The sequence below is a fragment of the Oncorhynchus tshawytscha genome, linkage group LG34 (assembly GCF_018296145.1).
Source record: "Oncorhynchus tshawytscha isolate Ot180627B linkage group LG34, Otsh_v2.0, whole genome shotgun sequence".
Taxonomy (NCBI): Eukaryota; Metazoa; Chordata; class Actinopteri; order Salmoniformes; family Salmonidae; genus Oncorhynchus; species Oncorhynchus tshawytscha.
In genome coordinates this window covers 45,081-56,046 of record NC_056462.1, presented here as the reverse complement: position 1 = coordinate 56,046, position 10,966 = coordinate 45,081, and the positions used below count along the sequence as shown (strand labels likewise).

At 41.7% G+C, this 10,966-nt stretch overlaps 1 protein-coding gene across 1 annotated transcript in view; it reads right to left on the bottom strand.

The window, feature by feature from the left end:
* Positions 1-510: 510 nt before the first annotated feature.
* Positions 511-10,966, bottom strand: part of cntrob (centrobin, centrosomal BRCA2 interacting protein) — a 37,644-nt gene continuing 27,188 nt past the window's right edge. The window contains exons 17-21 of the mRNA XM_024406639.2: positions 10,130-10,329; positions 2,611-2,665; positions 2,384-2,494; positions 2,185-2,284; positions 511-679 (exon numbers count right to left, since the gene is read on the bottom strand). Coding sequence (XP_024262407.1) covers positions 511-679; positions 2,185-2,284; positions 2,384-2,494; positions 2,611-2,665; positions 10,130-10,329 — 635 coding nt within the window. The remainder of the gene's footprint in view (positions 680-2,184; positions 2,285-2,383; positions 2,495-2,610; positions 2,666-10,129; positions 10,330-10,966) is intronic.

The window sequence follows — 10,966 nt, the reverse complement described above, 5'->3', positions numbered from 1 at the left end:
GCCCAGGTGCAATATAGACTTTGGCAACTAGGTGCCAGGAGTGTGTGGCAAAGTTTTAGACTGATCCAATGAACTATTGCATATCTATTCAAAATGTTGTATCAAGACTGCCCAAATGTTCCTAATTGGTTTATTCATACATTTTCAAGTTCATAATTGTGCACTCTCCTCAAACAATAGCATGGTATCCTTTCACTGTAATAGCTACTGTAAATTGGACAGTGCAGTTAGCTTAAATTCTTGTTAATCTATCTGCTCATATCAGTTATGTCTATGTCCTGGGATTTATTTTTGTTTCCTACAACCTCATGCTAATCACATTAGCCTACATTAACGCAATCATCCCGAGGACGGGATATCGTTCCTCTAGAGGTTCAATTTTTAACAGATATTATTAAAAAGTTGTTTAGAATACACACAGAACCTCATGAATATAAAAAGTAGATTTTAATAACAGTCACAAACATATGTGATGTGGTAAAACATTCAAACAGCTTTTTAACAAAAACGTCATCTCCACGCCCCCCCCCTTCCCTGCCACCCCCTTCTGCCCCTCATACCCGGCACCTGACCCCTCACCCCGGACCCCTGACTAGTTACCCGGGACACTCCAGAGTTACGGAGGAGTGGTTCGCTCTTCTTCAGGCGGCTCGGCTTCTCCTCACACTCACCATCAGACCTATACAGACCGGACAGAGGATTTTTATAAATGAAGAATGTGTTCACTTCGTTTTGTAAATATTGTGTACATGTGTGTTTCTCTGTTCAATAGGTAGTGTGCTGTATTTTATTTGTTTGATATTGTATTTTACTTTTTATGTATTTCATGAAATTGGACAATACTGGTCAAAAGTTTTAGGACACCTACTCATTCTTGCGGTTTTCTTTATTTTAATTATTTTCTACATTGTAGAATAATAGTGAAGACATCAAAACTATGAAATGACATATGGAATCATGTAGAAACCAAAAGTGTAAAACAAATCAAGGTCATCTGATGCAACACTCCACCACTCTCCTCCTTTGTAAAATAGCCCTTACACAGCCTGGAGGTGTGTTTTGGGTCATTGTCCTGTTGAAAAACAAATGATAGTCCCACTAAGTGCAAACCAGATGGGATGGTGTGTTGCTGCAGAATGCTGTGGTAGCCATACTGGTTAAGTGTGCCTTGAATTCTAAATAAATCAGCGTCATCAGCAAAACAACCCCACACCATAACATCACGCCGCGTTACGGTGGGAAATACACATGCAGAGATCATCCGTTCACCCACACTGCATCTCACAAAGACATGGGCAGGTGAAACCAAAAATCTCCAATTTGGACACCTGACCAAAGGACAAATTTCCACCGGTCTAATGTCCATTGCTCTTGTTTCTTGGTCCAAGCAAGTCTCTTCTTATTGGTGTCCTTTAGTAGTGGTTTCTTTGCAGAAATTCGACCACGAAGGCCTGATTCATGCAGTCTCCTCTGAACATTTGAAGTTGAGATGTGCCTGTTACTTGAACTCTGTGATGCATTTATTTGGGCTGCAATTTCTGAGGCTGGTAACTCTAATGAACGTATCCTCTCCAGCACAGGTAAACTCTGGGTCTTCCTCTCCTGTGGCGGTCCTCATGAGAGGCAGTTTCATCATAGAGCTGATGGTATTTGCGACTGCACTTGAAGAAACTTTCAAAGTTCTTGAAATGTTCCGTATTGAGTGATCTTCATGTCTTAAAGTAATGGACTGTTGTTTCTCTTTGCTTATTTGAGCTGTTCTTGCAATAATATGGACGGGTGGCTATTTGAAGAATCTCAAATATAAAATATATTTGGATTTCTTTCACACTTTTATGGCTACTACATATGTGTTATTTCATAGTTTTGATGTCTTCACTACTATTCTACAATGTAGAACATAGTAAAAATAAAGAAAAACCCTTGAATGAGTAGGTGTTCTAAAACTTTTGACTGGTAATGTATATGCAGGTCTCCCTCCAATGAGACACTGGTCACAATGGTGACTCCTTGATTCAATTAAGGTAAATTAAAAAAATAGACAATATGAAACACAAACCTTAATACACACACAATTTACAGCCACAATGAATGCTCAGAGCTCCAATAACATTCTGAAATACAGCTTGTTAAATGTTTGTTGTGGAAAGGTAGGTTCATAAGGGGTGTGTGTCTGTGGTTTACCCATGGGTCAGCATAGAGAGCAACTGCAGAGAGCGCGCCGCCCTGTCAGGCTGGGAGGGGAACTGCGCCAGGAGAGACCTGAGCTGGGCTGACACCTGACCTGCAAACACACAGGGGTGGAGGTGGGTTTATAAACTGAAATTATATATATATTCTCAGGCTATTTTTGTGTTTGTATATTTGTGTGTATGCAGCACACCTGTGCTAGTTGGATTGCATGTGGGGTGTCTGGTTTGGTCTCCAGGGGAGGAGGGAGTTTCCAGAGGGGCATGAAGCTGAATCTTCACACTGTCCCACGATGACCCCAGACCTAAAAACACACACAAACACACACACACCATCCAGGTAAATAAAACACACATAATGCTTCACCACCCTTGAGATAAATAAACCTTGTAATATTAGAATACTAGTTGCCAAGGTTACCTGTGTTGTCCTGAGCTGGACTCTCCACGGGCTCTCCCGGAGAACGATCTAACAACTGATAGAAAGACAGATGGAGAGAGGGGTCTCATTGGTTTTCCTTAATAGACAGTTCATAGCAGGGTTAAAAAGTGGGAACCGGGTTACCGAGACTTACTAAGATTTAACACCCAAACCCACTCGCTTTCTACGAATAAATAACTGTGAAAAGCCGGTAAATAAGCTTAACAAGTCACATAATAAGTTGCATGGACTCACTCTGTGTGCAAAAATAGTGTTTAATATGATTTTTGAATGACTACCTCATCTCTATACCATACACATACAATTATCTGTAAGATCCCTCAGTCGAGCAGTGAATTTCAAACACAGATTCAACTACAAAGATACAGGCGTCCTTCCCAACTCCCTTGCCGGAGAGGAAGGAAACCACTCAGGGATTTTACCATGAGGCCAATGGTGACTTTAAAACAGTTAAGAGTTTAATGTCTGTGACAGGAGAAAACTGAGGATGGATCAACATATTAGTTACTCCACAATACTAACCCAATTGACAGAATTGTACAGAATAACAATATTCCAGAACATGCATCCTGTTTGCAACAAGGCACTAAAGTAAAACTGCAAAAAAAAAAGTGCTCTCAGGCCCATACTCCACTTACCACATATCTACAATACAAAATCCATGTGAATGTATGCATGTTATCGTGTGTGTCTGTGCCTATATTTGCGGTTGTATCAGTTACCTGACGTAGAATAGAGCTCCATGTAGTCATGGCTCTATGTAGTACTGTGCGCCTCCTAAAGTCTGTTCTGGACTTAGGGACTGTGAAATCTTGTCTTGTGGGGTATGCATGGGTGCCTGAGCTGTGTTAGTCGTTTAAACAGACAGCTCGGTGCTTTCAACATGTCAATACCTCTTACAAATACAATTTGTGAAGTCAATATCTCTATTTTGAGCCAGGATAGATATTATTAATGTTTTCTGTGTACATCCAAGGGCCAGCTGTGCTGCCCTGTTCTGAGATAATTGCAATTTTTCTTAGTCCCTCTTGATGGCACCTGACCAATTGACTGAACAGTAGTCCAGGTGTAACAAAACTAGAGCTTGTAGGAGATAAGTGTTTCCAGTTTCAGAGATTTTTGTAGTTCGTTCCAGTCATTGGCAGCAGAGAACTGGAAGGAGAGGCGGCCAAAGAAAGAATTGGTTTTGGGGGTGACTAGAGAGATATACCTGCTGGAGCGTGTGCTACAGGTGGGAGATGCTATGGTGACCAGCGAGCTGAGATAAGGGGGGACTTTACCTAGCAGGGTCTTGTAGATGACATGGAGCCAGTGGGTTTGGCATTTTTTTTTTTTGCAAATGTATAAAAAATAATATGGAAATCTTATTTACATATGTATTCAGACCCTTTACTCAGTGCACCTTTGGTAGTTATTACAGCCTCGAGTCTTCTTGGGTATGACGCTACAAGCTGGGCACACCTGTATTTGGGGAGTTTCTCCCATTATCCTCTGCAGATCCTCTCAAGCTCTGTCAGGCTGGATGGGGAGCGTTGCTGCACAACTTTTTTCAGGTCTCTCCAGAGACGTTCAATTGGGTTCAAGTACGGGCTCTGGCGGGTCCACTCAAGGACATTGAGACTTGTCCCGAAGCCACTCCCACATTGTCTTGGCTGTGTGCTTAGGTATTCAGGCCAAAGAGTTTAATCTTGGTTTCATCAGACCAGAGAATCTTGTTTTTCATGGTCAAAGTCTTTAGGTGCCTTTTGGCAAACTCCAAGAGGGCTGTCATGTGCCTTTTAACTGAAGAGTGGCTTCAGTCTAGCCACTCTACCATAAAGGCCTGATTGGTGGTGTGCTACAGAGTTGGAGACTGCATGAATCAGGCCTTCATAGTCGAATTGCTGCTAAGAAACCACTACTAGGTGAATGGATATTCTCATGTGTGGTTCCCACCGTGAATAATGGAAGAGAAGGTGTGATGGTGCTTTGCTGATGACGCTGATTTATTTAGAATTCAAGGCACACTTAACCAGTATGGCTACCACAGCATTCTGCAGCAACACACCATCCCATCTGGTTTGCACTTAGTGGGACTATCATTTGTTTTTCAACAGGACAATGACCCAAAACACACCTCCAGGCTGTGTGAGGGCTATTTGAACAAGAAGGAGAGTGAGTGATGCATCAGATGACCTGGCCTCCGCAAATCACCCGACCTAAACCCAAATGAGATGGTGTGGGGTGAGTTGGACAGCAGATGGAAGGGAAAGCAGCCAACAAATGCTCAGCATATGTGGGAACTCCTTCAAGACGGTTGGAAAAGCATTCCTCGTGAAGCTGGTTGAGAGAATGCCAAGAGTGTGCAAAGCTACTTTGAAGAATCTGAAATATATTTGGATTTGTTTAACACTTTTTGGTTAATACATGATTCTATATGTGTTATTTCAAAGTGTTGATGTCTTCACTACTATTCTAAAATGTAGAAAATAGTAAAAAATAAAGAAACACCCTTGAATGAGTAGGTGGGTACAAACTTTTGACTGGTACTGTATATAGATGTCATAGCCTACCTCTTTTAGGTGATACATTCAATGCAGTATTAGCCTTATATTTAGCTAATGAATGTGTTATACATAAGCTTCTAACTTATAGCATCTTGTCTTTTGCACCTGCTCTCCACTGACCTTTCTCCTTAAAAAACACTGCTTAGCTCTTGGAGTTCCATAGAATAACTTGAAGGGAATTTTGTTGTTGCATTTCTTATCATGTTGGGGATAGGGGGCAGTATTTTCACTTTGGATGAATTGCGTGCCCATAGTGAACTGCATCCTACTCTGTCCTAGATTGCTAATATATGCATATTATTATTACTGATTTGTGGATATAAAGCCACGGAATGGTTTTATCTTCTCATCTTTTTAAGTGGGAGAACTTTCACAATTGGTGGCTGACTAAATACTTTTTTGCCCCACTGTATGCATAGTCACTTTAACTATACATTCATGTACATACTACCTCCATAAGCCCAACTAATCAGTGCCCCCGCACATTGGCTAACCGGGCTACCGCCATTGTGTCCCGCCACCCGCCAACCCTTCTTTTAAGCTACTGCTACTCTGTTTATCATATATGCATAGTCACTTTAATCATATCTACATGTACATACTACCTCAATCAGCCTGACTAACCGGTGCCTCCCTACTGTTATAGCCTTTATTTACCTATTGTTCACCTAATACCTCATTTTTGGGGGGTTGAAATTACACTGTTGGTTAGAGCATTTCACTGTAAGGTTGTATTTGGCACATGTGACAAATCAACGTGATCTTCCTGTCTGGGTTGTGCCGTGGCGAGATCTTTGTGGGCTATACTCGGCCTTGTCTCAGGATGGTAAGTTGGTGGTTGAAGATATCCCTCTAGTGGTGTGGGGCTGTGCTTTGGCAAAGCAGGTGGGGTTATCATCAGATGGAGCCACAGCGCGCCTGCCTGCCTGACCTGTTCACCGGATGTGCTACCTGTCCCAGACCTGCTGTTTTCAACTCTCTAGAGACAGCAGGAGCGGTAGAGATACTCTGAATGTGATCGGCTACGAAAAGCCAACTGACATTTACTCCTGAGGTGCTGACCTGTTGCACCCTCGACAACCACTGTGATTATTATTATTTGACCCTGTTGGTCATCTATGAACATTTGAACATCTTGGCCATGTTCTGTTATAATCTCCACCCAGCACAGCCAGAAGAGGACTAGCCATCCCTCATAGCCTGGTTTCTCTCTAGGTTTCTTCCTAGGTTCTGGCCTTTCTAGGGAGTTTTTCCTAGCCACCATGCTTCTACACCTGCATTGCTTGCTGTTTGTGGTTTTAGTCTGGGTATCTGTACAGCACTGAGATATCAGCTGATGTAAAGGGCTTAATAAATACATTTGATTTGAGATGTATGCTCTTCACAGATGAATTCCAGTTTCAACTTTACCGGGCAGATGGCAGACAGCATCGTGTGGGCAAGCGGTTTGCTGATGTCAATGTTGTGAACAGATGGTGGGGTTCTGGTATGGGCAGGCATAAGCTACGGACAATGGACACAACTGCATTTTATCGATGGCAATTTGAATGCATAGAGATACCGTGATGAGATCCTCATGTCCATTTTCATACCATTTAGCCATCACCTCATGTTTCAGCATGATAATGCACGGCCCCATGTCACAAGGCTCTGTTCCTGGAAGCCGAAAATGTCCCAGTTCTTCCATGGCCTGCATACTCACCAGACATGTCACCCATTGAGCATGTATGTTCGGGATGCTCTAGATAGACGTGTAACACAGCATGTTCCAGTTCCCGCCAATATCCAGCAGAGCCATTGAAGAGGAGTTGGACAACATTCCACAGGCCACAATCAACAGCCTGACCAACTCTACACGAAGGAGAGGTGTCACGCTGCATGAGGTAAATGGTGGCCACACCAGATATTGACCTTTTTTAACCTCTCTAGGGTATGTGGGACGCTAGCGTCCCATCTGGCCAACATCCAGTGAGGTTGCAGAGCTCCAAATTCAATTACAGAAATGCTCATTATGAAAATTCAGTAAACAAAACATATTTTACATAGGTTTAAAGATTAACTTCTTGTTAAACCAACCACAGTGTCATATTTATAAAATGCTTTTTGGCGAAAGCATACCTAGCCCAGAACATACCTAGCCCAGAACATAGCCCAGTTGACAAATTATTACAAACAGTAACCAGCCAAGCAGAAGCATTACAAAACTCAGAAATAGAGATAAAATGAATCCCTTATATTTGATGATCTTCATATGGTGGCAATCAGAAGACATAAATTTACTCAATAAATGTTCCTTTTGTTCGATGAAGTCTCTCTATATCCAAAAACCTCCATTTTGCTAGCGCGTTTTCTTCAGTAATCCACAGGCTCAAACTCAGTCAAAACAAATCAGACAAAAAAATCCAAATTGTGTCCGTGAAGTTCATCGAAACATGTCAAACAATGTTTATATTCAATCCTCAGGTTGTTTTTTAGCCTAAATGATCTATAATATTTCAACCGGACAAAACTACTTCCTGAATGGATTTTTCTCAGGTTTTCTCCTGCTAAATCAGTTGTTATACTCACAAACACTATTTTAACAGTTTTGGAAACTTTAGAGTGTGTTCTATCCAAATCATATCTTTTGGGCCCGAGTAGCAGGCCGTTTAATTTGGGCATGCTTTTCATCCAAAATTCCAAATGCTGCCCCCTACCCTAGAGAGGTTAAAGGTATTTTATTGTACCTTTATTTAACTAGGCAAGTCAGTTAAGAACAAATTCTTATTTTCAATGAAGGCCTAGGAACAGAACTGCCTGTTCAGGGGCAGAATGACATATTTGTACCTTGTCAGCTCGGAGGTTTGAACTTGCAACCTTCCGGTTGCTAGTCCAACGTTCTAACCACTAGGCTACGCTGCCGCCCCAACCACTAGGCTACCCTGCCGTATCCGTGACCAACAGATGTATATCTATATTCCCAGTCATGTGAAATCCATAGATTAGGGCCTGACAAATATATTTCAATTGACTGATTTCCTTATATGAACTGTAACTCAGTACATTTTTTGTAATTGTTGCATGTCGCATTTATATTGTTGTTCAGTATATTTTATTAGTGTAAAAAAGGTATGGAATGTTGCACAAGCCCTGCACTTTTAAAATGGCTGTTACTCAATGGGAATTTGCATGTTTAGAGTGCCACCATTAGTTAAGATCTGAGAAAGAGAAAAAAAAAAAATATATATATATATATATATATATATATATATATATAGTGGAACAGTAGTTGGTGACATATATCTCAAACCTAGACTTTTAAATCTCTTAGGCACCCCCTACACAAAAAAAACTGGAAATGTATGTTTTTATTTGGTTTGCTGCATCTTGGGCTCTGTCGTCGTCACATTTGGATTCAGATAAAGGTGTCAGAAACACAGTTATTACCTTTCTAACAGTACTAAGCAAGGGTTTGTAAGACAGTTTTAAAACCAAAATGTACTTTGAGGGTATTATACAATATTAGGCGTTGTTTAGAAAATTCCACCAGAGTTTAACAGGTGAATGTCTGGATCAGCATCAGGCTTAAATCAAAGCGCTAATCAAATCCAGACATTTACAGTCCATCCTTTAAGTATTCAAACCCCTTGACTTTTTCCCACATTTTGCTACATTATTTTAAAATTGATTAAATAACAAATAAACACCCCATACTGACAAAGTGAAAACAAGTCTAGAAATATTTGCAAATGTATAAAAAAAAATTAAGAGTAAAACCAGTTTATGTAAAACTGTACATGTAAGGTCCCACAGTTGACAGTGCATTTCAGAGCCAAAACCAAGCCATGAGGTCAAAGGAATAGAGCTCCAAGACAGGATTGTGTCGAGGCACAGATCTGGGGAAGGGTAGCAAAACATTTCTGCAGCATTGAAGGTCCCCAAGAACACAGTGGCCTCCATCATTCTTAAATAGAAGAAGTTTGGAACCACCAAGACTCTTCCTAGAGCTGGCTGCCTGGCCAAACTGAGCAATCGGGGGAGAATGGCCTTGGACAGGGAGGTGACCAACAACCTGATGGTCACTCTGACAGAGTTCCAGAGTTCATCTGTGGAGAACCTTCCAGAAGGTGGCAGCATCAGGCTGTGGAGATGTTTTTTAGCGGCAGGGACCAGAAGACTAAGTCAGGATCAAGGGAAAGATGAATAGAGCAAAGTACAGAGATATCATTGATGAAAACCAGCTTCAGAGTGCTCGGGACCTCACACTGGGACGAAGGTTCCCCTTCCAACAGGACAACGACCCTAAGCACACAGTCAAGACAAAGCAGGAGTGGCTTTGGGACAAGTCTCTGAATGTCCTTGGGTGGCCCAGCCAGAGCCCGGACTTGAACCCGATCTAACATCTCTGGAGAGACCCGAAAATAGCTGTGCAGTAACACTCCCCATCCAACCTGACAGAACTTGAAGATCTGCAGAAGAAGAATGGGAGAAACTCCCCAAATACAGGTGTGCAAAGCTTGTAATCGCTGCAAGAGGTGCTTCAACAAAGTACAGACTAATGTGTCTGAATACTTATGTAAACGTGATATTTCCTATGCTTTTTTGTATAAATTTGCAAGAAAAAATGTAAACCTGTTTTTTCTTTGTCATTATGGGTAGATTGTGTGTAGATTGATGAGGGATAAAAACTATTTATCAACTTTAAAATAAGGCTGTAACGTAACAAAATGTGGAAAAAGTCAAGGGGTCTAAATACTTTCCGAATGCACTGCATATGCTTTAGTAATACACTTACAGTTTTGGCAGAAAATACAGGGAGAAAAGTGATTAATTCTCGGGATGTAAAATAACAGGGAAATATTCAAACCTAGTTCATAGTTTTAGAGAACTGTGTGTAAGTGAAAGTAAAGAGAACACAGACAGAGTGTGTGTGAGTTTGTGTGTGTCACAGATAGCAAGAGAGAGGTACTCACCATGGAGACATAGTACTGTAGTTCACTCCTCCTTCCGGGGTCAAAGCTAGGGCTGGGGCCAGAGGTGAGGCTGGGACCCCTCTCCGCCCACTGTTGCCTCTCTCCACTCTCAGCTCTCTGTCTTTCTCCCTTATGCTCCTCTTCCTCCACCACACATCCCCTCAGATCTCCCCCTCTGTCACACAGCTCCTCAAGTCCTGCTACACAAACACACAGAAAAGTGGCAATGTAGACACAAGCGTAGAGTATATTTAGCTGTGTAGAGAGATTAACCCAGGATGTGTGCGATTGTGCTTTTTTGTTCATTTATTTGCATTTGTAAGAAAAAGGGGCCGGAGTGTGGGCTGCCTTCTGAGCATTTGTATGTGATCAACAATGAAAAACACTTCCTTCCATTCTGCTAGCAAACTTGCAATCTTTGGACAATAAAAATAGATGACCTACGCGGAAGAATAAACTACCAAAGGGACATTCAAAACTGTAATATCTTAATGCTTCACAGCGACGTGGCTGAATGAAGACACTATCAACATACAGCTGGCTGGTTATACGCAGCACCGGCAGGATAGAACAGCGGCATCTATGGGGCGGCGGACTATGAATTTTTGTAAATAACAACTGGTGCACGATATCTAAGGAAGTCTCGAGCTATTGCTCGCCTGAGGTAGAATATCTCATGATAAACTGTAGACCACACTACCTACCTAGAGAGTTTCTGTATTTTTCATAGCTGTTTTACATACCACCACAGTCAGAGGCTGGCACTAAGACAGCATTGAATGAGCTATATTCCGCCATAAGCAAACACGAAAACACTCACCCAGAGGTGGCGCTCCA